General features: G+C 47.9%; 1 protein-coding gene across 1 annotated transcript in view; it reads right to left on the bottom strand.

Moving 5' to 3' along the window:
- LOC146202354 (protocadherin Fat 3-like) overlaps nt 1–25,939 on the bottom strand; it is a 148,120-nt gene that overhangs the window by 104,134 nt on the left and 18,047 nt on the right. Inside the window, exons 4-8 of the mRNA XM_084588125.1 lie at nt 15,842–15,937; nt 13,798–13,917; nt 7,172–7,303; nt 5,963–6,062; nt 3,201–3,310 (exon numbers count right to left, since the gene is read on the bottom strand). Coding sequence (XP_084444251.1) covers nt 3,201–3,310; nt 5,963–6,062; nt 7,172–7,303; nt 13,798–13,917; nt 15,842–15,937 — 558 coding nt within the window. The remainder of the gene's footprint in view (nt 1–3,200; nt 3,311–5,962; nt 6,063–7,171; nt 7,304–13,797; nt 13,918–15,841; nt 15,938–25,939) is intronic.

Below are 25,939 nucleotides of genomic sequence, written 5' to 3' on the forward strand. Positions count from 1 at the left end.
CCGTTACGACCGCGCAGAGACATCGCGGCCCGCCCGAGAACCCCGCCTGAGTTATGTCTCCCCTCGAACTTCGGAGAAGAAACGCGAGGACCCGACGCCTCGGGAAGAAAGCATTCGGAGCCGAGACGAGACGAAGCACAGACGCGCACGAAGGCGCACCACATCCAGCCAGGAGACCCTCTGCAGATCAACCGAATCTCTTTCTAAGTATTAATAAACAGTTTGATTTTAACTCCTCATCTGGCCTCACTGCATCACTGACTTGAGCGTAGCTGTGCACGAAAATGGCTGTTGTGTATGGAACTTGCGCGCCATAGCTAGCTGTTTTGAACACCCCCTTTGTGTTTTTCTTTTCTTCCCTTTCCCCGATCAGCCAGTATTTTGGCGCCGCCCTGACCATCCGAACGGAAATATACAAAGAACCTGAGTTAATGCCTTTATGCATTATAAAAAATACTATCAGGCTCTACTAATCAGAAAAGTGTATAGCGCACTTTAAATCGCGGGCATGGCATCAGTAGGAGCGAAGCAAAGCAGGCCCCCGAAGACGGCGCTGCGTTCGGTCGGAAACCGCAAAACAAGGCTGGGAAGCAGAAGGAAAAAGACGCGGAGTGACGCAGATAGACCAAACTGACCTCTTGCGAGAGGATCAGCCAGGCAGCGCGGGCGCTACGAAAGCGAAAGTGCGAGGCGGAACCTAGTAGGTCGCCATCCTCCGCCGCCGCCAACTATCTGATCGAAGCCAGGCCGAGCTGCCTATCCGCGACGCTGGCCTTGCTACGCCAACGCGGACGTTTGAGGGTTACCCAGGGCCGACAGACGCTGCGCTGGGTGGTGAGTAGCGAGTGGTACGCAAACGGACAACACGAGCGAAACCGACGCGTGGGGAACAAGATAGGAAAAAGAAATACAAGCAAGTCTCCGGCGCGTCATTTGTTCGGCGGTCGGTGCGAGAATCGGCACGGCATGGTGGTGCGCTGTTGGTTCCTGTTCCTTGTGAACTCGCGCGTGAAGCGGTGAGGTGTTGCTGAGCTCCTTGCATCGCTGCTATTTTCAAGGGAGAGCGCGGCCGCGGCCACTGCATCATAAAACTGAGCTTGTCTAGCCTCCTAGCGAAGCCCTTGGGCTTCGTGTCCCACTTGTAGCGTATTCTTAGCGGTGCGCACGATATATATATATATATATATATATATATATATATATATATATATATATATATATATACACGCGTTTTTCTATCGCTTTTATCTCGAGCTACATATAGAGGCGGGTGCTGCATGGGAGCCCGCGTTGTAATGATACGCCCACTGCAGTTCTCACGTACTGAACTGTGGCTTCGCGTCAAGTTCAGATGTTCCCCTTTATTTATTTATTTATTTTTTCTGCCTCGTTCTAGTACCCGCGCCTTTCTCGCTGTGTCCTGTTCGCCTGTTATCCCACTTCACTTTGTATTTACAGACTCTTGATGTGCACGAAAACTCGCTAGGGGGAAGTTTCCCACAGTGCTCGAGCATAGTCATTGTTTGCTACTGATAGACCCTTCTAGCCGCCTGTATTAGACAGGTACTTAATTTAAGAAGCACGTGTTATACACGAACTGATGGTAGCAGAAAATAACGTTTACTCTAAACAGTATCTTTACGTGTTTTTAGTTTGCTTTATTTTCCCTGAGTATGAAGCTACGGTGCCGCATAGACAATGCAGGAGACGCTCCCTGTGTCCATTGAAAGAAAAGGGCGTGCTATAACAAGCTTATTATGGATAGCTTCTTTCCAGTCGATTCTTTTTACTTGGCTACCTAGTGCCTACTGCAAGAGGGGCCACTAACTTTCGCGTACGCAGGGACAATTATCACTCGACTGAAGCGACTACTAACTGTCTTCGACGCGATCCAGGCGAACCCCAAAAAGAGTGCCGAAGGCGCATATTGCCCGTTTTCGCGGGTGTGTGCGCGTGGAAGTAGACACAGATGCGAGTGCCGTCGGAAGCAAAGACCATGGCGTCCCGGACTCTAGAAGGCGTTCCCTTGGCGCGAAATACGCCGAAGACCCGGACGTGGCGAATCCCAGGTCGTATGTCTCATCAACGTCCGCACGAAGCGATCAATAACCGGCTTGACACCAGACAGAAGACGGGACGGGTCACGACGCTTCGTGGGGCCTCGCGCTTTCCCATAGGACAGATCGGTGCGTGAGGAGACGCTCTGCCGCTCCACGATGTAGTCTTCAACGCCCAGCGAGCCTCCCCCCATCTCTCTCTCTCTCTAAGTTTCAGCGTTCGTTTTGCGTGCTCGGAGGCGCAACACATGGGAGCACGAAGAACAGCTTGGCACAGGTAAAGCTAGGCGAAAAGTGTGGAAGTTTGATTGATCTTTTCTGTTAGACCACAAAAGCCTCTAGCGTGGTACTTCAGAAAGCCTTCGCTTTGCGGCTCTTCGCCTCGGCTTTGGAACGAGGCGGAGCAGCAGCGCCGCAGGAGCTTGCAATGGCTGAGACGAAAGCCTGACGAGCCTCGGGGGAATTCGCTTATTCGCGAAGCTGTGTTTGCACTCCTTCGCGGCTCGTTATTGCGAAAGGAGCCGCGGAAATTAAGCTCACATGCTCGGGAGAAAAATAAAAAATAGTGAATGAAAGGTGAAAGCAAAGGAACGCTGGTGAAGGATGGAGGTCCTGGAAGACGCCGAACGCCAGAAGGGCGTTCTGGGAGGAACTATTCCTCCAAAACTTGCGAACCAACCCAAGGGGGAGCCACCACCAACAAATGACGTGGCAAGTTAAGCCGTCTTTGCAGAAACGCAAATAACTCCACCTTACGTCTCGTCTAGCTCATAGTTAGGCTGATTAGTTTTACTAGGTGCATGAAGGGCACATTACTGCCGCCCTGCGGTGAAGTGCATTCAAGCAGGGTGGTTTTTAAAGTTTAACGCTGATTTTGTAAAGAAGCGCACAAGCAATGGACGAAGCGCTTTTCCTCAAGACCTGTAATGAGGGTTGTTCCTTTCTCGGATCGCTTACAGCATTGCACTTCATCAAAACTTAGGTTCCCATTTTAATTTGCTGAGTTGCCGCCATACTCTGTGAAGTTAGAGTGGCGACGGTTCACAAAGTAAAAGCAACAGTTACTGAGAAAGGCGAATATAAAAGAAAAAAATATCGTCAAAGAGAAAAGAAGAACGTTGGCAGCCAAGAATAATCACTCACTTGGACTTGAAGAGTGAAGGTAGGAGAAGGCAATGCTTCAAGGTCGACCTCTCGAACCATGAAGAGTTCAGCAGTTTGCTCCTGGAGCTCGAAGATGCCTAGTTCGTTTCCTGTAAAGAAAAAGAAGCGGAAACGTTCACGCGCAAGAATGGACGCTTAATTTCATATCTTCTTTCGTTTTCTCTGCGCAGCAAGCAACGAATATCTGACCTTCGGTGTTAATGAGCAAAATGTATCGTTAGGAATAGTCATAAGGGGCAGGGAAAGGGACGCCAGAATGTGCTGAACCCCCGGAAACGTGCCCTTCTCTCAGTCAAAAAATGCTTCAAGTTGAGAAAAAGCGTTGGACAACTATAACTCTTAGTTAACAAAACACAAAGCTCCGCATAAAGCGCCAACATATATAGTGTAGAGAGCGATATAGTGCAGAGGGCAAGAGCGCCTGCCATGGGAGCTTATTTCCACTCCAGTCAGCTCATCGCAGGAATGCTTCCTCACGCGACCTTCTGCAAGGCGGGCAGAGCAGAAATCCAAGGAAGGGGCGTAACGAGAAAATAACCATGCTTTTCTGCTCTAAAATGTCACATATGCGACTGGCCAGCTCTTAGGCGCCTAGCCATTGTAGTTTGAGGTGGCCAAGCGTAAAATAGATTTGTTTTTTCTTTTAGTCTTAAGATGGTCTTCCACGTTTCTGCTTTTGTGGTTTTGTTCCCGTACAAAGAAACTGTAGCAGGCGGATGAAATTAACGATGAGATCAACTCGTCGCGGTGAATATTAAAATGTACATTTTATATCCACAGCTTATCTCATTAGTGCCCTCGAAATTATTCAAAATCGCGCCGCTCGTTTTATTCATACATCGTATTCTCATGACATCAGCGTTTCCTCCTTAAAAACAGCATCCGGATTATCCCCTTATTGCTCCGTCGTAGCACTGCCAGCCTATCTTCATTTCACAAACTTTTTGACAGCCCTATGCGCATCGCACCTCATATTCTTCCCCCCGCACGCATATCTCCTCGCACCAGCCATCGGCTACAAGTTGCCCGTCCACGTTCACGTACCGTCACGTTTTCCTTTTTTCCTCGAACAGCTGCAGACTGGAACGGCCTTCCGGACAACATTGCTCTCATCACTTGCACGTACCAGAGTTCAATGAAAATGTCAAAACTTTCCTGTTATTGTGATTATATGTATTCTTACTCTTGCCACCCCTTATGTAAAACCCCTTTATAGGGGCTTTTAAGGTAATTAAATGAAATGAAAAAAGCGGTCCTCCGCAGGTGGTTGTGTCAGCCGATTACGGTAAGCAACTTTACAAGAGGTCTTCTGTTGGCCAACTTTGGCACAACCTGCGAAAGGTCAAGGACCAAAGGGCACCACAGCGCTATGGGAAGGCAAAATAGAAAATATATTTGACGCCTTCCACACGATGTGCGGAGACAAGCAATCATTTATTTAAGGCTAAGGCTTATGACGCTTTCGCCCTCAATGAAAGGCAACAGCCCGCTGTCTAGACAGACAAAATCAACGCTGTATGCACGGCGGAGTGCATAAACAGAAACAAAGGTTTGTCCTAATATATGAAAGAGCATTAGGAGAAGGACCTTGCTATGAAGAGTTACATGTTGACGCATATAGGGAGCGGGGTGTGGGAAGAAATGGGAAGGGGGGGGGGGGGGGGGGGTACATGCTGGAAGATTGCGAGAGCAATGCATCCTCGAGTCGAGGTCACAGTCATTCCTTTGGCGCCGCCACTATAGCTAACAGGCACAAAGAAGACGGGTTAGAGGCTGCAGTGAAGTGGCGGCGCCGACAATTTCGGCCGTGCGCCTTGGCGAAGAGGTCGAACAGCCGCTGGGGACAGCAAGACGGAGGAGGCACGCCGCTGGCTTTGCAGCGAGAGACAAAGCCTCGAAATGATTGCGTTCCAGGCGGGAATAACGGATCGGGCTTTTGCGACACCACCGCGAGATAGACGTCACCCGCCGGCTAGAGGACAGCGTGCACGCCTTTGAGGCGAACCGTCACAACAGGACCCCGCCTCTCGGCGACCGCTTTTGCCCAGCGCCTTTCCTTTCAATTTTCGTCGAGTTTCTTTTCTTTTTTTTGTGGCGTTCCTCACCTCGTTCCTAGCGTGCACTCGCGAAGATGACGGCGTCCGGAGATGTCGCCCCACGGCTCTCCTCCGTTTCCTCCCCACTTCATTTATTTCCTTCCACCACCGTAGCTCTTATCTCGGAGTCCACATCAATCTCTAACAAAAGAAACCAACACACGCTCGCCAGTTGAAACAAAAGAGACTCAGAAGAAGAATGAAAGAAAAAACGCAGGGGAGTAAAAGGAGACGGGATTCGCGCACAGTTGGCGACGGGAGTTGCGGAGATTCGACTCTTCTCGGTCGTGACAGGCGAGGAAATGAAGGCTTCTTGTAATCGTCGGGCCGCGCCGAGGGGAGAAGAAGGTCGCTGGCGGACGGCAGCTTGACGGGATGCTAGTTCTCGACGGAGCTGGGTTAAATGTAAAGTATACCGGCTCGGAAAGGTTCGCACTGCCAACAAACCCATACGAAACGTGCTACTTCATCTTCTTTTTTTTTTTTTTTTTTTTTTTTTTCCCGCATTCTATATTTTTACAAAGGGAGGGTTGGGAGAAGGAGTGGTAGGGACAAGGACTTGAGTTCCAGAACACAGAAAAATTGCGGTCGCGTGGGGTCGCGTGCCGAGCCGCCACGCCGTCCCGAGATGTGGAGAGGGCTTACCGTGTATGATGGAGTAGCGGAGTGGCGCGTTGATGCCCAGGTCCTGGTCGAACGCGTGCACCGGTGCGTCCGTGTTGAGCTTCACTCGGAGCCGGGCGCCCTGCGAGCAGCATGAGTGCATGAACTCCGTAAAATGTGCGGCAGAGATGTGTCGGCTGCAGCGCAAAGACAGGGGCCTCGATCCGCACGCTTCGGGACTTTGCACAAGCAGATATTTTGTGCTGAAGGCGACAACCGTTTAGGATGAGACTTGAAAAATTTAGGTTTGCTATGAGGAGGACGAATAAAAAAGTTTATTGTCGATATACACCAGCCTCCCATGTCGAGCCGATGATGTAAAGGCTTACGAGAGCGCAGTTGTAACAATTAAGAACGATACGAGAAGAACGCAAACACAAGCGCTGTGTTTCTCGTCCATGTTACTACAGCCCTGCAATCTCCAGTATGCTAAACCTACTAGCCAGTCACTATGTTGTATGCAAAGACTGTCATAGGAGGCTAAACAACGCCACCAATAAAAGATAGCACGCCTACGTCATGTTCCATATAGCGCTCGCGTCCTCGGCCCTGTTGAATGTTTGTCCGCAGCTGTACCTATTACGTTTGCAGAATAATCAGAACTTCGTGAGAGGACTAAAAATCTTAATAATGAAAATGGCCAGAAAGTGGCATCGTGAGCCGACTTTCAGTAATTTTGTTGGCCCAATGTATAGCCTAAAACGGTTGAAATTGTGCATAAAATTTTGTACTCCCTGTCTCTCTATTGATTACATCCAGGCGAAGAACGCCTATCGCCAAATTTTTTTTTAGCTGATGAATAGTTGCGTTAAGGCAATAACTAGAGCTCCGTGAATTTGGCGGTGTAGTTATTTTTCAGCACACTTCTTACGCTGCTTCACGACATGTGCAGCTTGTGAGAAACTGGAAAATGTTACTTTTGTTTCCCTCAGCACTATCAACATGTTCAATAAGAGTTTGTAAATTATCGTTAGGGAAAATAAGGGCTGTTCACTCGTCCAATGTTATTCGACGTCAAGTGTGACTGAGTTAATTGCATATAGCGAGTTAAATTATTAGGTTACCGACAGAGCCGGCAATTCGGATTTTCCACGCTGAATACGAAAATACTGAAACGCTTCACAGCTATGAAGCCTATCTAGGCGCTTGCAGCCCATACAAGCGAATGCGTAACGCTGAAAGGTCGCTCACCGTGATGACTGCAGCTTCGGTGACGTTGGCCTTGTAGACTTGGCGCGTGAACACGGGGTTCTGGTCATCGGCATCTTTGACTCGGATCGTGACGCTCGTAACGGACTGGAAACTCTCTGGAGAGCCGTGGTCCTGTAGAGCGTGCAAAGAAAGTGCACACTCCCGTCACGCAGACTTCACAACAACTCGGATACTCTGCCGCCCATAGTCGCTATTCGATGTGGCGAAATAGTTTCCGGACTTTCTACTATAGTTCCGAATGGGAAGACACACACTCGCCGCATGAAGAGTTGCTTAGTGCGATGGCTTGTATTCACTGTCGTGCGCACTTCACGTGCTGAATGAATTTCCTTGGATGTCGCTGGTGAAAGCAGTAGTAGTTGTGTATAGTAACACTTCATAGCTCCTCACTGTTAGAAAAACGTTAAGCAACCAGCAGTTAGCGATACAAGCAGAATGTTCACTGTGGACAGCCCTAACACTACATTTCGCAAATCGCACATATGGACGGACAATTTAATTTGCCTGCCTTAGATGTTCTTTCGTATTTGTTTTGCTCATTCCCAGTAACAGTGCTGGGAAATAAAAATATGCTGGTGGGCCAAAACGGGGGGCATTTCACTGCAAGCCCTTTTGATAACCGCTCTGACTGATTTTGTCATGGCAAATTAATGTCCGTCCACTGTCACCCGCCCGCGTTTTTTCGTCATGTTGCGGTACCCCTGCGCTTTAGTTTTGCCCTTTACTCTTATATGTGCGCCATTTTCTATTGGTACTCCTTGCAGCTCATACTCTTTCCTTCAAGTGCCACAAGTAACCACGCATACTTAGCTTCCTTTGCAATATATATATATATATATATATATATATATATATATATATATATATATATATATATATATATATATATATATATATATATATATATATATATATATATATACATATATATATATATATATATATATATATATATATATATATATATATATATATATATATATATATATATATATATATATATATATATATATATAGCGCGAATTAGAAATGAACGAGAATGCTAATAGGGTAAAGAAGATTACTACGATAACAGCACGGAAGAGAAACGCAATGTGCTTCCCTGCCGTAACACTGGATGCAAAAATGCCTCTTATCGCTACAAACTAATGAATGTAGAATATCATAAGCTACATAAAGTTAAAACAAGTGTTCTTTTTTTAAGTGAGATGTGAAGCTAGGCATTTGAGCGATGGCTACTATAGAAGGCACCAGGTGGCTATAGTGGGCTAGGAATCCTCGGGTACAATGCGAGTGAAATTGCGTCTAGGAGCAGAGGCAAACGTGGAAACGAAAATCTTATGAGCCCTGTCCGGAAAAGACACTGCGGTTCTACATAACCGGGCTCCGCGGAAAAGCCTGTAAAGTGAAGGAGGCGATGACGGAGTCGACTGCTACAGAGGCGCGAAAACAGTTCTCCGCCACCGCACGGACAGAGCGATTTGGTTTGCCGTCACAGGGATACTTGAAGACTGGGCCTCGGGAGCGCGAAACGCGCGTTAACAAACTCGTTAGCTTTTTTTTTTTAGTTTAGTTTTTTTTTTTTTTTTTTTTTTTTTTCTGTATCCGCTCGGCGGAGCGGTGGGTGGTCATTATCTCCGCCTCGCTCGGAGGAACCGAAGCCGTGATTTATGTCTCGTCGTTTCGCGCAATCCCTGCCAGCGTGGACATCGCCATGTTGCTGCTGCTTGCTGTTCCCGCTGGCGGTGGTGGTGCTGGCCACTTAGCGTCCGCCACATACGCCCCAACGCGCTCCGGCGACGAATGGTTTGCCGCGTTGGCTGACAAACGACCCGAGCGCTCGTTGGCTGCTGGACCCAATGGGGCGCGAACAAGGCCGAAGCTCGGAGAGGTGCTGCGGCCGTTCCTCAGCGTGCCCGGTGTTTGCCGCTGCTTGCGCTTTGGAAGCAAAACGACGTGGCCGGAATGCGTGACAGCGCATGGGCGAGCTTTCGACAGGCCCGGAAGCAAAGATATTCCGTGGACGGAGGACCTCCTCACGTCTCCACGCGTAAATACCAGCCCAAGTTCCCTTTACGCGCGCCCCTTCTACGCCGACTCTTTTAACGAACATCCGCCCGCACTTTTTTGTTTGTCGTGGTAACGACATTCTTGCGCTTGGGTTTCGCTTTTTACTCTTATATGTGCGCCATTTTGTATTGCTACTCCTTGAACCTTCGAAGAACATTGGCGTAACTTCCACCGTTCTTTCCTTAGTCGACTAGAGACTATAAGGAGGAGCACACCTCGTGAACTTGGAAAACGCTCTAGCATCAACGTCTGTGACGCACAAGGTGTCCTGGCCATGCACCTGTTACACATTTATAAGAATTTAGTCAGAGAAGCATAGCCAACATGAAGCTAACAGGCGCCTGTCTTTCTTTATTTTCGGAAGCATTAACAGTTTCATTTGCTGCGAAGCCGATGTGAGCTAAATAACCGCAGCTTCAAGAAGGGGAAAAAAAAAAAAGTACGTTAAATGCTGGCTTCATACAGCGTAGTTGGTTAGCTTGTGCGCGCTACCATGATTACGCTCTAGCCAGAAACTGCAAGTCGCCAAAGGGAGAGAGAGATACCGCATTCAGGCTCATTTATCTCAGTTCCCTAACAATTGCTATCGACAATGCGTCCCTATAAGAGGAAAGTGAAAGTATGTTGAATGATTACCATAAATGAATGCCAATAATTAAAAGTAAAGAATGGAGGAAGGGAGTGAGTGAGACGCCAAGCGCAACCCAGCGTTCTGACACAGCGCTGGAAAGAAATGGGAAAGAAAATTAAAAAAAAAAGGAAAGGAAATGTTAAGATCGGTTGCACTTACCGAGCGAATAGTAACGAAAAGCACCACCTCTGGCATATCGAAGCGGCTAAATAATGCATGCACTTGATCCGTCGCGAAAAAGGAGCTCGTAATTACGACCCTCGGTTAGGAGTCGGCACTAGCTCTCTCTCTCGCTCAGTTAAATGCAGCTCGCGATTTTTCTTTATCGGCGCTTTTGCTTGTAAAATAAATAGAATGAAAGGCGTCAGTGCATGAGTGCATCACCAGAAGGGACATAAGGAAGAGCTGTCTCAGTATGATCGGCGCAGTCAAAATTAAAGAATCTGGTAACGAGGTTAGTGTATAAGCGCATAACGGAGGTATGCTGAGCAATTTGTTAAACACCCGCCCTAAACGCCGCAGTCAATGCTATGCGCGGACGGCCTTCAAGGAGATCCTAATATGATGACGCGGCTTTGCCTAGCAACCATTGCAGTAGTGCCTTATTCATCATGTGAGCCGACGCAACGAAATCTGCAGCTCATTCGCACTAAGGCTGCCTCCGCTCGTATTTCCATCCGCATTGCTCTATACGCAAAATTGTACGTGGGTGCCCTGCACAACCTCCTAGGCAACGTGCATGTCCCTTTGCACGTTCGCGATGTTCTTTACAGCCGTGCATTCAAGGGCAGTGCGAATGAAGAGGGCAGGAAAACAGCCTTGCGAATAAAGTTCTAATATTCTATCTTCTTTCCCTCTCTCTTTTTTTTTTTTCGCGCTTGCCCCTTGCCTGCCTGTTTCTCGCAGTGGTCGCCGAACTGGAAGCGAAGCCGCCTTGTGCCTACAGGCTCACAACCCGCAGGGCTTTGACCCGCCTCCGCTCCCAGTTAAGCGACTGAAGACTGTCGACGCGGGACCAAGTTTCTTTCTCGGATGGAGCTCACATGAGCGGCGCGAATGGAAAGCGCGTGATTTCCGTTTCGCGAGTGCCCCTTCTTCGCGGAGCCCATCAATCTGCGCCCGGCTACACATAAGAGCTGAATCTCAACTTCTTGGAGCCGGCCGAGCACTTTTGCCGTCTCGCCTGCGCATCGCATCTTTGTTTGCTCTCTTCCCGCCGCCTGGCCGCGCTTATGGACCAGAGAAGACGCTTCGGCTAAATTACGAGAGGGGGGGAGGAGGGCACTCCCTAAATCTAAAACAGATGCGACATCGGCGCGCTTGCGACTAAAGTACAATGAAACACACTTCGCGAGGAACTTCTTAGACAAGAGGACTCGCCGAGTGAGCCATCTATCTTCATTGCTCGCGCGCGGTCTCAGAGGAGGCGCCCGGGCGCGTGAGCGGCTCCCGGCCGTTGAGGCGAGCAAATTTCCCCGCCTTCTGTATTCCCGCCCTGATCCCCCGGCATTTCTTTTCTTCATCTCCTGTTCGTTCTGTTTCCGTTCCTTTAGCGGGAGCGCCTAAGCCACCGCGCGCGATGCAATTAGCGCTTCATTACAAAGGACGTTAGGACCAGCTCGCATAGCCGGTGGAGACGAGCGAGGGGCTCATGATTGTCATTCACTCTTCTTCTGATGAAAGCCATCTTTAAAGTCGTATCTCGGGGACATACTCTGAAAGAACAAGGCGACGAGGAAGAGAGTGAGCGGCAGAACTAGAATGGGAGAAGCCTGTCGAAATTGCCCCCGAGGTGCAGCCAGTTGTGGCAGCGGTGGGGCCGAGAGCAAAACGAGGATTTCGCAAAATTAAGCTGCACCTCGCGTTCGCTGTGCATCCCAAGATTTACTTGCGTGAAGCTCGCTCAAGAGCTGTATAACGCGAAACTGACAACTTGAGTGTTTTTGCTGCGTTCCAAGGCAGCCGTAAAAAGTGCCCGTCGTTCTTGCATAAAGAAAAAAAAAATGTCCCAGTCGCGCTAATTGTGCGCCTGAAGGAGGTGTGCAAGAAGAACATCCGTACCTGACGCTGCAAGATATGCTCGATTCTCTAGCGGAAAGCCAAGGTTCTTGCGCAACACGGGAGCTCGGTGTTTCTGTTAACACTAAGGAAGATAGCGGGCATCTGTTTTAGATTTTTAGAGCTGAAGAGACTGCTTCCTCAGTGTAAATTTAAAAGATACGTTGTTTTACCGTTGAAAGGCGTTGCAGCTTTATAAGCCTCATCTGCTGATCCGATGAAAGATTTCGCTTATAAAAGGTTTGAAAGCGGACCTCTGGGGCTGAGCAAACTCGCAAAATGGGCAACGACTGATCTTGGTACACAGCGTTTATAGGAAAGAAAGTGATGCGCCCTTGACGACTACCGCGGCAGCGGCTGCCTGAAGGTGTAAAGAACCTCGACTTCATGCTATTACTAGAGGGAACATAAAAATACGCGGCCTGCACTCCAACATAAACTCAAGAGGTTAATTTTTTTGCTTGCATCCTTTGTGGTCGAAAATCATCACTTAAGCGCAGACAGATGCTAATAAATTACTGGTCACCCTAACAACATCTTCACATTTCTCGGAATGAATTAGAGTGTTATAACTGCAGACAGGTAGATAGGTATCGGGGAAAGAAATCACTGGTACTGCTTCAAATTTGAACATTTCAGAATAGTTATCTCAGTTATGCCTCCTAGTCTCGGGAAAAAGCTCATAGAATAGGAAGAAGGTTTTAAATCGGATTTGTTTAGGGAAGCTTTTACAGCTGCAAACGCCTTGACAAAGCTCACTTTGTAGGTTGTACACACGCACAAAAAGAGAGAGAGAACATATACATGGTTGCACACGTAGGGAATAAAGAAGCGGTTCTCGCGGAGACGCTCAATGGTTTTATATCCCCTAGAAGGGTACGTGCCTCCATGCCATGGAACCAGGACAGAGCGCTCACGCACTCCGAGCAGTCGCTCTTGTTTGCAGCTGGCCGCAACGAGGACACGGGCATCGCGCGAACGCTTGTAAATATATACGTCTGTAAATACGCGGCCGGCTGCGTGGCTCTATTGTTTGCAAAGTACAATGAGGAACTGTCTGGACTTTGTGCGCGTGACGCTGTCATAAACGCTGGGGCATGCTTCGCGTGAGCGAACTGATATCCTTCTTGCGCAATGCAATGTCTTCACTCCGAAGGTTAAAAAGAAAAGCAATTAAATTATAGACAGACTTTATGGAATAAAGCAGATAAGCTTCACAAAGAAATTATTTGTAAAGGCGGTTTATTTTTCACTTTCAGCGACCGAGTATCGCGGAAGTGCTTGCACACGACTATTTTTTGTGAATGCCCTCAACTGAAACATACGCAGTTTTCTGTCCGTGATGTATCACACTCGGTCTAGGCCATTTATGAGCCTTTATGGTAGGAGTTCCTTTCTTTCTTTTTTTTTTAGCTGATTCGCTGAATTTCTAGTCATCTTCTGTAGCTCCTACCGCAGCACCACACACAGCTGTTACTATGATTACGGCTGCTACTATATACCATCATCAGCACCGCTTCCACATTCACTTCTGCTGAACTACAGTTAATAGCCTCAATCCAACTTCAGCTGCTGCTGACGAATCCCTGCAACGATACTAGCTTAGTAAATGCTTATAATAAAGTTTTCTATCACTGTTGACTGCTACTACAGATACTGATCGTTGCTTCAGTTAGGGTTACTGTTGCAACAGCTGGGATCCCATATGACAGCAGCGCTCAAGAACCAATTGTAAACATATAAAGCCCTGCGCTGGAGTTTTCCTCGGGGCTATTATTTTCTGAATTAAAACTAGCCTTCACACACAAACCCCTCATGAATCCACGCCATGCGTGCCTCTGCTTACCCGAGCTTGAATTTCGAGCCGGTACTCCCGAGGTCCATGGTCATAGTCTAGAGGCTTGTTGATGACGATGATGCCTTCCAAGGGATCGGAGAGAGCGAACGAGTTGTTTTCATTGCCGCCCTGCAAAGAGTACAATGAAGCTATGTGAGAAAAATCCACCATACAGTAAGTAGCGTGACGCGCCTCAAAGCCGCATGTGTTGAGCTTCTTTGGCACATTTACTATAATGGCATTAACGCGTCCCCAGTCTAGTACGATGGCGGAGCGTGACTGGTACACAACAATGCCGACAATGCGAGTGACCACCAGCCGCCAGCAGCTGTGCAAGAGTATAACTCGTTGGCACTTCAGCCTACCGTACTAGAGGGTAGTCTTTGACACCAGAAGTTTGACGATGCGAGCCTATCATTCAGCGTTTCCAGATCCTGGCTAATCATTCGAACTTCAGTAAAACAGAATGTGCAGATGTAAAGCAACGGAGCCATACATCAAAGTGAGGATTTCTCGAAACCTGGAGAGCGCTGAGATGCGTGAAACTGCCCACGATGTCCAGCGTGTTCAAGAAGAGACATCGTGCATGGATTCACTTTTCGCCACTTTTTCCGTATGCAGCCATTCTAAGGGCATGCAGTGACGTTTACAGCACATGCCATTCCCGAGCGAGACCGGTGTCACAGGAATGCGTTTGTGTTTTAAAATGTCTCACGGCGTTCCTGAATTCGGTTTTCGCCCCTAACACGTGAGCTTACCAACTTCTGAGTGAGGTCTCAGAGTTCTGAACAGTTTGCCTTGTGTTTTCTCAGCACAGTGATGTGGAGTACTTTTCGTATTCGGTGAGGTGGGCTAAAAGCGCTCAAATTAAAAGGTCGCAAAGTGCTCCACCGGTGGAGCTTGCGAGTCTTTACTTAAACCGACGTAACGGTGCTATTAGGCACCTGCTTCGTTAAACCGAAATCTCAGTACAGGCGAGGTGTTTACATGGCGCGGAGTGGCTCTAATGAGACCCAGCGCGCAAGCTGAGCTCTTCGCTTGAAAGGTACGCAGGCTTTTCTTAAGGCACTGACGTCTCGTTACTTTGTATGTACTCTTTATGTACTTTTTATTATTTTCTTTCTCTGTCTTCGAAAGGGATGATCAGCTTATCTTAGGAAGAAAAGTCCAGCTTTCCTTAGACATCACCTTTAGCGAGACGACCATAGAATGTTAAAATGCACTGTTATGAGCGAACTGATGGGAATGACCTAACCTTCCCACAACCTCGCGTTTGAAGTTTGTCCTGCGTTCGTGCAGTGTAGTTAAGACTCCCATAGAAAACGAATAGGGTATGTTTCAGACAACAAACAGCGGGGAAATAGAAGCGTCCCGAGGGAGGATATGCAGATAAAATGATTGTTATGGTGCAAACTTGCAATAATATGCAAAAATGCTTTCGTAAACAGCTTCCCATTATAATGATGCGCTTGGCCACAACTTCTGGATATATGGGCAACGTGATTGTGATGTGTGGTCCTCTCTTATCAAACACATGACAATTAATATACAGTCGTTAGACATCATTTTACAGGAAATGTCACACTACTTAGGAACATATTACTTAGTCGTACATACGGCGCATTTATGACGCTGACGCCTGATCCTATTCACCCTAACGCCCAAACAAGGCATATACCGTTATGTTCATCCACCGTTTAAAACTGTAAGCCGTGCCGTGCAACACATGAAAGGAACCGCAAACCCGTGTCTGAAAACACTCAGAAATAAACAAAGGCGGACTGTAGCTGCACCAAACACTGAGAGGGAGTCCTCGGTATCTGTCAATCTGCACACCCTATGCCTTCTTCTTTATCCGCTCGTGTGAGATAAGTTGGACGAACAGGCTGACTGCGTCTTGTACTGGTCATCTAGCATAAGTGAGAAAAACAACTTTGCCATCTTAAACGCCTCCACTTAGCGACAAAAAAAAAAAATGCGCCGAGAAAGGCAGCTATATACAAAAAAAAAAAACAGAAGCAGAAGAAACAAGGATGCAGACAGTGCGACTTACCACAATGGCGTATGTGACGTCCGAGTTGGGCGTATTCGGCTTGTCTCGATCAATGGCGTGGACGCCTCGGAAGACTGTCAGCCCCACGGGTGTCAGCTGCACATATGCCGCGAAGGCGAAAAAAAAAAAAAAAGAGAGCATGAATTAAAGTAAGCCGGTCAACGAGATTCGCACGTGTAAAGGAAAGGGCCCAGCGGCAGGCCAAAGAAGTCTGACGCTTGCGGCCGCCTTTCGCGACCGACACAATCAGACCGAGCGTGCCATGCCGGCAATCGATTGGCCTAAGCCGTTTTGGAGAACGCATTCGTTAAAGCCGCCCTGACAGGAGCTCGAAATAGATTCCTGTCGGATTTGGATTCAGCTCCGCTAGCGGCCCTGCGATTTAGGAACAGCTCCCTTTACGGAGCACGTCGCGCGAAACTCTCGCGAACATGTCGGTTACGTTTCGTGGCACAGAATTTAGAGCTCCGTAACCGGGGCAAGTGGCATATGCCCTGATGCCTTCGAATTAGAAGGAACATTTAGTTTCGGAGATAGGCATCGGCTTAAAGGTCCCCAGAAAGCGGTCACCAAGAAGGGTAAACAACGCCATAACACTGATAGTTATTGAACCACCCATCATTCTCCCGCAAAAATTTTCGATCTAGCTTCTGCAACACCAGAGATATCGGCGATTAAAAATGACCCTTCCAATTTTCCCTCTCAGCTCGTACGCCGAAGGGAGCCATGAAAAAACAAAGAATACAAGCAAGTTCAAAGCTCCGCCCAGACATACGTCACTTCGACGAACTTCCGGTTGCCGCGCGCTCGCTCGCTGGCGTACACCGCCAAACCCGTCCTCGCTCGCACACGCCTGAGGAGTTCGCCAGTTCACGCAGCGACAGTTAGTGTAACCACGAACCCGTGGTTATCCTATGTTACACGGCGGACCAAACCATGGTTGCACCACTAACCGCGGTTACCGCAAACCGAGCTTGACGACCTCGGTTTGCGTCGTTAACCGAGGTTATGACGGCGTCTGTTGACGGAAGCTACTCGTCGGCGCCCGAGTGCGCGAAACGTACGAGCGGGTCTGCTTCACAAAGTTATTCATTTGCCCTATCACGTTTAAAGATCGATGTATAGATTATGGTGCCACCCGACGTCTTCGATTACGGCCGACAGCGCAGCGACTGCGTACTGAAGCCTTGTCGTGCCTACAGTATCGTTTGAACGGCTTGTTGCTGAGCAGAACGCCAAAAAATACGCGGCCTTAGCTATGAAAGTGCACGAGTTTGCAACGCTTGCAGCACGGGATGCCGCGAGCAGGCTGAGATACGTTACACTTTATCGCGGGGGTGGAGCGCGCGAGCGCGGCAGACAACGGCTCAGTGCGTGACCGTCCCTAGTTGTCGCTAGGCCTATTGTTTCCTTCGAAGCCGCGGCGGTCGACGCTTTGGAACATGATCAACGCTGTCGTAAATCGTCTACTTATGAAACTGCCTTATAGTGATTCCTATCCAGCCATAGTAAAATAATTATAGGATTAACTCTGCCGACGCATTAATCGCAGAGCTAGTACGAGCAGATCGGATCAGCCGAAATGCACCAGCGGCAGCTGGCTTGAGCAGAAACTAGCTTGTATCACGGCTATCGCTCTTACCAGCAATTTGCTGCTGGTCAGCGATCCTCACGAGGGCTTCATACTTGATATTCGGCTCAATATTCCAGACGCCAACAAATTTTAGCACGCTTTATTTCGGACATCGGTGCTAACGATCCGCCGTGTGGTTCGCGAACGGTATGCGGGAGGAGGGGCCACAGCGGAGATGTTTACGGTGGTCAAGGAGGTGCTGCCATCGTGCGGTGCTTGACCGTGCTGTTGACGCCTCGTCGGACGACACTCCGATACTCCTGAAACCACGTTATATAAATAAGATATTTGTAAATGCAGCTTCGTTCTGCCGATCCCTGCGTCGCTTCGGTTGTTGCACTTAATGGGCAATGGCCACCTAATCGATAAGGGCGGCGAGCTGTAACAGCCCGCACAGAGTTCGAGCAGCGCACGAGCAGACGACTTTCGCAGCTACCGGAAGTGTGTTCGTGACGTCATGGTTGCAGTGACCGCAGCGAATGGCAGCTTCTAGCAAGCCTTGCCAGTCAACCGACCCGTGACGTCACGGGATTAGGAAATAGTTCCATGCGACACCGCCAAGAGACATTCCCTCTGCCCGCGAATTTCAAAAAAACGCTGTTTTTAAAAATTAATAATAAATCGCTGGCTTTGTTCCAAGGAGTTATACTTTGCGTTAATGCTCAAAAACGATGTGTTCTACACACTGAACACGTTTATCAGTGGTTTCTTGGGGGCCGTTTCCGTGGACCTTAAGGGAAGGCATTAAGCGTACAGCCGCAACCAGCTTATCTGCGGTTTTTAGTTCAAACGCTGCCCAGGCACTCAATTATGTAACAGACAAACAAATAAACAAACAGAAATAGCAATTCGTTCTAGCGAAGGAAGCAAGCAACGAAGATGCAGCTAGTCAAAAGAAATATTGATAGAATGACTTATCGCTGCAGTAACTGTTGAAGTGCAGCAAGAATGATTTGGTTACATAATTGGGTTGGTGTCGCAAAGTGGCTCAGGATATGAGGGACCCATAGTGGAGTGTTCCAGATAATTTCGGCCACCTGGACTTCTTTAACGTGCACTGATATCAAACAGGAGATGGAAGCCTTGCGTTTCGCCACCATAGAAACAAGGTTACTAAGGCTGGAAATTTTGCATGAAGTTTTGAATGCTTATGCATGTGTGTGTGTGTGTGTGTGTGTGTGTGTGTGTGTGTGTGTGTGTGTGTGTGTGTGTGTGTGTGTGTGTGTGTGTGTGTGTGTGTGTGTGTGTGTGTGTGTGTGTGTGTGTGTGTGTGTGTGTGTGTGTGTGTGTGTGTGTGTGTGTGTGTGACGAAGATGGCGCTGCTGTCCGTATGCTTTCATTCTCGCTTCTCACTGATCGCTCTCTGATGAACCTGGTGTGCAACAAGAGCGGTCACCAGGAGACGAACCCATTCGCAAGAGTAAACGCGCCATCTTTAGTAATGGGTGCCCCAATATTTTTAACGACCCCCGTTTACAGCTATAATCAACAAAATAACAACAGGTGCAAATTTCAGAAGCATGGCTCTAAGCTTTTCCTGCTAACTATGCTTCGAAGTGTTCTTTAACCTTGTACGCTGGACTCAGTGTCAACAACGGTTATTTAATATGTCTAGTTTTGTTTACACCAAGGAACCGCTGACAGTTGAACAGCGTCTGTCATCCTATGCCGTCATGTCAAGTTCTGGGCACTCTTCAGTTCCTGTTGCTGTCGCTCCCAGAGGTGAGCAGACAGCTCCGAAAAAATAAAAGAAAATAAAAAGGACTACTGGCTATATACATGAATCCGACTCCTTAAAAGCGTTTTGCCTTTAATTCCGACGTGGTGCCCAAAAAGAAAATAAAAAATGGCGCAAAGGTGCAGACACTATTCGCGCTGCGTGTGTGAGATCCCCACGGTACGGGTGATGTGGCAAGAATCCAGTCCTTTTCAGATACCATGCTTAGGTATACAGCGCGCGCATGTCAAGACGCATTCAACGCAACTGCGGCGCCTATCACGGGCAAGTAAGCGGCCGTCGGAAAGCAACGGGGACGAAGAGAACGCAGAGTACGCGAGGATGAAAGCATTGAAGTCCTGGCGACGAGGATATATTGTGGTCGGCAGGGCTGGGAAAAAGCTCTAAAAGACGCGTGTTCTATGACACGTTGGGTGATGAAAAAAAAAAAAAAAGGGGGGGGGGGGGGGGGGGGAGGACGATTTGCGGAAAAGCTGGAAGGGCAGACGATACGGGTACAATGGTTATTGTGCGAGCCTAAGCTTGACGGTGGAATAAGCTGCGATTTCCGTGCGCGCATTCTGACGGCCTGAAAATCGTGAGAAGGGTTACAATAACCTCCTTTCTTTTTTTTTTTTCCCCCGTTTAAATGCGTAATGCTTTCATGAGGAACGAAAAGGCTTTATTAGGGACGTTAAACAAACCACGTTTTCGTAATGGAGAGAACTTGGACGCGATAAACCTTCAGAACCTCATTATGCAGGTGGCTTTCCTCCGGCCTTTTTTTTCACGTGTGTTGGTTACAGTAACACATGCAATTGTTCTTCTTTTGTGGTCTACTGAATTGTGGTCAGGCACGAGAATGTAGGTTCTAAAAGCCCAGCGGTGAACACAGTCAGAGCTACTCCGGTGCTTCCTTAGCGCCTTCCTGACGCCTCGTAATCCTGCTCCACGACCAGCAATAACCGATGTACTCACGGATTGAAATAGGACACTCGGAGCGCGTGGCCGTCGCTGCATGCAGCGCCGCCCGGGGATGCTCATGGAACCAAGGTGCTGCATTGTGGTATAGCTCGAGGGGGAGAACATCTAAGAAGCAGAACTGCTCCTTCCGGTCGCCAATAAGCCGGCCTGTTTACCACACTGCCTTGCATTCAGCGACGGCCACGCGCTCCGAATGTCCTATTTCAATCCGTGAGTACTGTACTTATAGTTCAAACGAAGCCCACCTGCTCCGATCCGAAGGGATGTTTTTATTTTCGAGCTCGTTAAAGGGACACTAAAGACACCCAAATATGCTATCAAAATCTAGTAAACGACATTTGGTGACACTGTCGCCGCATATCCGGCGGCAAAAAATCGAATTTTTGCTGAGATGTTGCGATAAGAAGTTGAGATGCTTTTTTTTTTTTTGTTCACGCCGGGCGTATTCAAACTGTTTTCTCCTACTACGTAGTAGGGTAGAGTGACGCACACTATGACGCAAGAGGAGACTCCGTGATTGCTGGAGCGCGGAGAATACTTCGCAGGTGCCTGCCGAGTCATGATCGTCATTCGATACGCATTTAGGGTAGGCGCATCTGCTTCTCCTGGCTCGTATTTCAGGCGCCGCAGGCTACAAGCCCCAAACTAAACTATCCGAGCACGCACGAAGTGCCTGAGCCGGAACATAACCGAAGCTGAAGTGAACGCCTGTAGCACCGTGTTAGCTTAGGGTGCCTCGATGTCAGCGCCGCCGTCCAGGGTGGAGACAACCTCGCCGACGCCGCCATATTGAAGCACGTGGGATCCGCGGTGCTAGCATGCGCAACAGCACCGTTCTTGATTTCGGCGCTTCAGAGTGCTTTGAGTTGAATTGTCTTTTCCATCGGTATCGCACTGCGCGGAATTTCCCTCTCAATAGCCATTTTACACATCGAATTGTCGAATACGTAATTGTACGACTTAATTTTACGGCCTCAAGTGGCCGAGCTTGTGCGGCTGTGGGATTCGAAAACCTGTTAATATTCGACAGATCCTTTCGCCAGCATGTTCTGCTGCCCTGTGCGGGTTGAAGAAATCATGTTATTGAATTTCAAATGGCCTTTTTTTTATCCGTGGTTTTGTTGACAGCCGCGCGTTAGCCGATCGCGCCCTGCGGTTGGATCGCTTTCGTTGCGCAGGCTGTTTCTCTTTTTTTTTTTAGCTCGCAGAAACTGATGTCGGTCTCTTTCTAATCTTTCGAAGTGAAAATTCGAGTTGTTTGGCCGTATATTGCTTACAAGGAGGAATTACATCTGTTTACGACGCTGGTATATACTAATGATGCGTGAACTTCAATATACGAACGTTGCGATAGCGCCTTTTTTTTTTTTTTCTCGCCTCCGGCGAAAACCGACTTCTCTAGTTGTTGTTAGCATGCATGATTAAGCAAGGTTTTCGCTCGTTTCGTTTTCCTCATGGGCGCCCATTCGCCGGAAGTCCGTGAACTTGCTCGCATGTCGAGTTCGCTTGCACCGTGCACCTGTTGCTCGACTGCAATTCCTCTGATATATTTTTTTTTCAGACGATCTCTACTGATTATTAAACCATGCATGTGAACCTACACAAAAGGTTAATTTGAGGTCATCATAAACTATAGATGCTGTTTTCTGAACATTTAAATCCGAAATAAGAGTAATCGAGTTAAAAAAAAATAATTCATTGCAAAAATAAAGCGACCATAAAGGGTTTGATTGAAATAGCTGCATTATTTTGGCTATATATGCCTGAACTACATTTTCTGCCGACAGGATCGGGTACTGAACAGTCAGGCTGTCATAAAAATAAATGCTAGACGCCTAAAGATTGATGTTTATTGCTGCTGCAGACAAGTATGTAACGAAGCTTATCAACCTCACCCCTAGCAGACAGTAAAGACAACAAAATCGAATACGATGCGAATTTGAAAAAGCGTAGCTTGTTGATCCAGTTGATGCATGGTACGTGAAAACAAAAAACAGCCGAAATGACGTGCTCATAGCGAAAAGAAGTACACCGGTCGACGCTGGAAACACCACAGAAATTTTCTTTTTCATGATATTGTATTTTGTGTTTCCAGCGTTTCCGCTGTTTTTTTTTTTTTTTTTTTTCACGTAGAATGCAAATCATTTTCCTAATGTTGAGTGCAGTCGAACATGGAAAAACTTCAAACTGTAATATAAATTACCTAGCCAGAAGGACATATATATTGTGTATGTATAGTCGATTGTAACTATTGTAGAAAAGATATGAAAGCAACGCGTGAAAAGAGATGCAAATCACGAATTATGTAACAAACTGAGAGCAAAAAAGTTTGATGTGCGCAGTGTGAAAGCATTTTAACAATAATGAAAATGAAAAAAGAAGGAAAGACATCAATCACGAACTAGCGAGCAAGAAAGACTGGTAAATTTGATCTGTAGAGTGTGGTATAACAGTTAAAACAAAGCACTCTACGCTAAGTTGACATCAGCACAGTATAGCTGTCATAATTGTCGTCACAATCCTCAAATTTGCTTAGGCGGCCTCTGCATCAACAGCTGAGGAGGAGCTGCTGTCTTCCTCTCCAGGAGGTGCACATTTGGCAGGCCGTCTCGCAGATAGTTTACTCGGCTTCTGTTGAGTTTAATAAATAATTAAAAACAAGTGCTATTCTTTCGAATCACAGGAAATCGAGAAAATAATACACTCCAGTTACATCTAAAGTAAAAGAGCACGGTCAAAGCTCTAACATTTAACACACGGTGTCCATCCTATCGATTTCTCTGCAAACTCGTCCTCATCAAAGTTCTACTGAGGAAAGATAAAACGCCAAACGTGATTACTAAGGTTAATTTAGAGTAATACAAAGAAATACTTCGAAGAATATTATCCAAAGTGATGAAGAGAACGTTGTCGCAAAAATGTTGCTGAACATTACTGAGCCTCGCATATTTATAAGCAATGCGCAATTAACGACAGATACCGACCCAGAAAACCCAGGAAAAATTTGAGTAATATAATGCGTGTTGATGGTATGTTTACATATGTCACATCATGCTTAGGAATTTTGTTCCGCAACATAATGGGAAGCACGGCAATGAATAAACATCGCATTTTTCGTGTTGCAAATATATACGCACAAACAAAATTTGGCTACATCGTTTGCGATTACAACGGTGCAATATATACTTATCTAAAGAAATAAGCTAGGAGCCTTGACTTGAGATGCGCGAGACATCGCTACCAAAAAGCATCTTCATTCGACTCTAGCTATGACACTACGCGAATAGAACAACAATGTTCAAAACCAAATATAGGTCAAAACTGTTTTGAAACTTACATCGCCGGTATATAACTTAGTTATTTTCCGTCGGTCCCACTTCTATCTTCTCCTTCAGCCCGAAGGGAAATGAAAACAGCCTAGTCCTTAACGAGTTCATCCAGCGCATATCAGCACACACAAATTCTCGTAATGCTCATTCTGTTGACCTGACAAGCTCCTAAGACACGTGGTCTAACAATCTCAAATAAGTAAAACCACCAGCGAGTCATCCGCAGCCTCGAACAACGCAAGCTTAGCTGCTTGTACCACGCAACTGCGACCGCACCGATCGCCCGTCGTGATTCAACATGGCGCCGCAGCGCGAAAGAGGCGGCATGGAGCCGGTCAAAAGATGGCACCATCCTGAACGGCGGCGCTGACGTTAGCTGAGAGACTAGCGGCATCTACCGACAAGCGGACTAAATGAATATATTTTTATATTTGCCTTGCAACATTTGCGTTGTCGTTTCGCCGTCGTTTACATGTGATAAAAGCATGTTATCATATTTGAGACAAAACCGACTACCGCATTCAAACGGTCAACGTAATTCGCATTTGTTAGCCTCCGGGATCCCTTGCGCGTCACGTGATTTGTAGTTGCGAGCCTCGGCCGTTTCGGCTGTGGCGGCGATACCTGTATTCCTGTTCTTCCCATTTACTACCTTATAACAACTGTGTTTTCAGTAAGAATGGCTTTTTTGTAACCAGGAACTGGCATTCTATCGATGCAAGCCCACATCATTTTTCTCTTCAGTGTCCCTTTAAAACATCTCAAAGAAGGAAGAAAAAATACCAAGTAGACCAACACGGCGAGAAGGAAGGTGGTATGAGGAAGGAGGTTACAGAATCCTTTGCTTCGTATGTGCTCGCATGTCTGATGCGGAACACATACGATGCTCAGGGCGGCTGGCCCGTGCTCGCACGCACAACCGAGCAAGCTTGGGTCAATAGACACGGATGGGGGCCGGTAGGGCGCCTGCCAATTACGGGGGCGCAAAGCAGAGGACGACGATCAGGTGAACGAGGGAGGAGCATTAAGCCTTTGGCTCCAGCCGCCGATAAGAGCGGGGAGCAAAGATCCACATGCAGAGAAAGATGCGAAAGGCACATGCAGAGAAAGATGCGAAAGAGCGAAAGGGAGAATGCGGACAGGAAAAGAGGGCAGGAGGAGGAAGGGCGAGACCTGCGCTAGAGAGAAATCGGTTCTCTCTGCATCCCTGCAGGCTGAAATAAGAACAGAAAGAGCGAGATGGGAATCAGTGGCAAGAACAAAGTGCTTATGGACCAGGCCGTAGCGTACGGACGGAACCCCTTGCTTTCGCGGCTCGCAGGACGCTTCGGCTATATAAGCACACGGTGCTAGCGGCCCGGGCTGAAGATGCGGGGAAGGATACCGTCGTTGGTCTCCCCATGAAGGTAAGGCGGGAAGGAGGAGTTAAGGGTCACGTCTCAACGATTCCTCAAGGAGGGCGCGAGCCAAGGCTTAGTGAAAGCCGAGCCGCCGAATCGGGCAGGCAGGAGGGCTGGCCGCGAAGGACCAGGGAATAGCGGAAGCAGACCGGGAAAGGAAAGGAAAGGAAAGAAAAAAAAAAAAAAAAGGCGGCCCGGGGCGCTTGTGTTCACAGCACTCGAGCTTGGTGCGCGGACCTGCCGCCTCACGTCCCGCTGTCGTGACGCTGGGGCTACGTCGACCCGGCCTTCACTTGGTAGCGTGCAGAGACTCGGGGTTGAAGAAGGACTGAATCTTCGAAGTTGGTAAAATATATACAAGCAGGTTTAATGGCACTTTGAGAAAACTTATTTACAATATTTACACGAAAAAGAAGGGTACATCAGCAAAATGGCAAGCGTTAAGAGTTCATAGCGAGAAGCGACTGGATGAGCCGTTTACCCAGGGCTCAGAGCGACATTTCGTGCTCTGCAGCGTCCTTAAAAACCCCCTATGTCCAGCCCCTCTCTGAAGATGCTGACCAACCAAATCCAGGGCACGCCCCTCAGGTATCGGCATCCAATCGAACACATCACTGCACTGATGGTCTGAAGCACTGACTGGTCCGGCATTCATTCGTTGGGCGTGATCACTTGTTGGCGGGAAAAGCTTGGGAACGGCGAGGAGGTACATTTCTATTCTTCAGCCAAGAATCGATAGGCAGCTGGTTCCGGCAAGTGGATTTACTTCTCAGAAACCCAAGTACACGTGCGCGCCGCATAGGGCTCCCAACATTGTCCCTTTTCGACAATTGCGAATCTTTCCTGCATTCCCGGGAAATCACTTAATGGCCGTATGCGTCATGCTCCTTTCTTGTCCTGCACGTCAGCGGACATGTCACTCTGTCGTCTCCTTTGGAAAGTAGACATTCCTCACTGGACGATAGGGCTTCTCGACTGGAAGGGTGAACAAAAGAAAGAAAGCACTTCCTGCATTTCCCGCAGGGGGACGTTTCT

Source organism: Amblyomma maculatum, chromosome 1 (assembly GCF_055883805.1).
Source record: "Amblyomma maculatum isolate TAMU_Amacu chromosome 1, ASM5588380v1, whole genome shotgun sequence".
NCBI classification, from domain to species: domain Eukaryota; kingdom Metazoa; phylum Arthropoda; class Arachnida; order Ixodida; family Ixodidae; genus Amblyomma; species Amblyomma maculatum.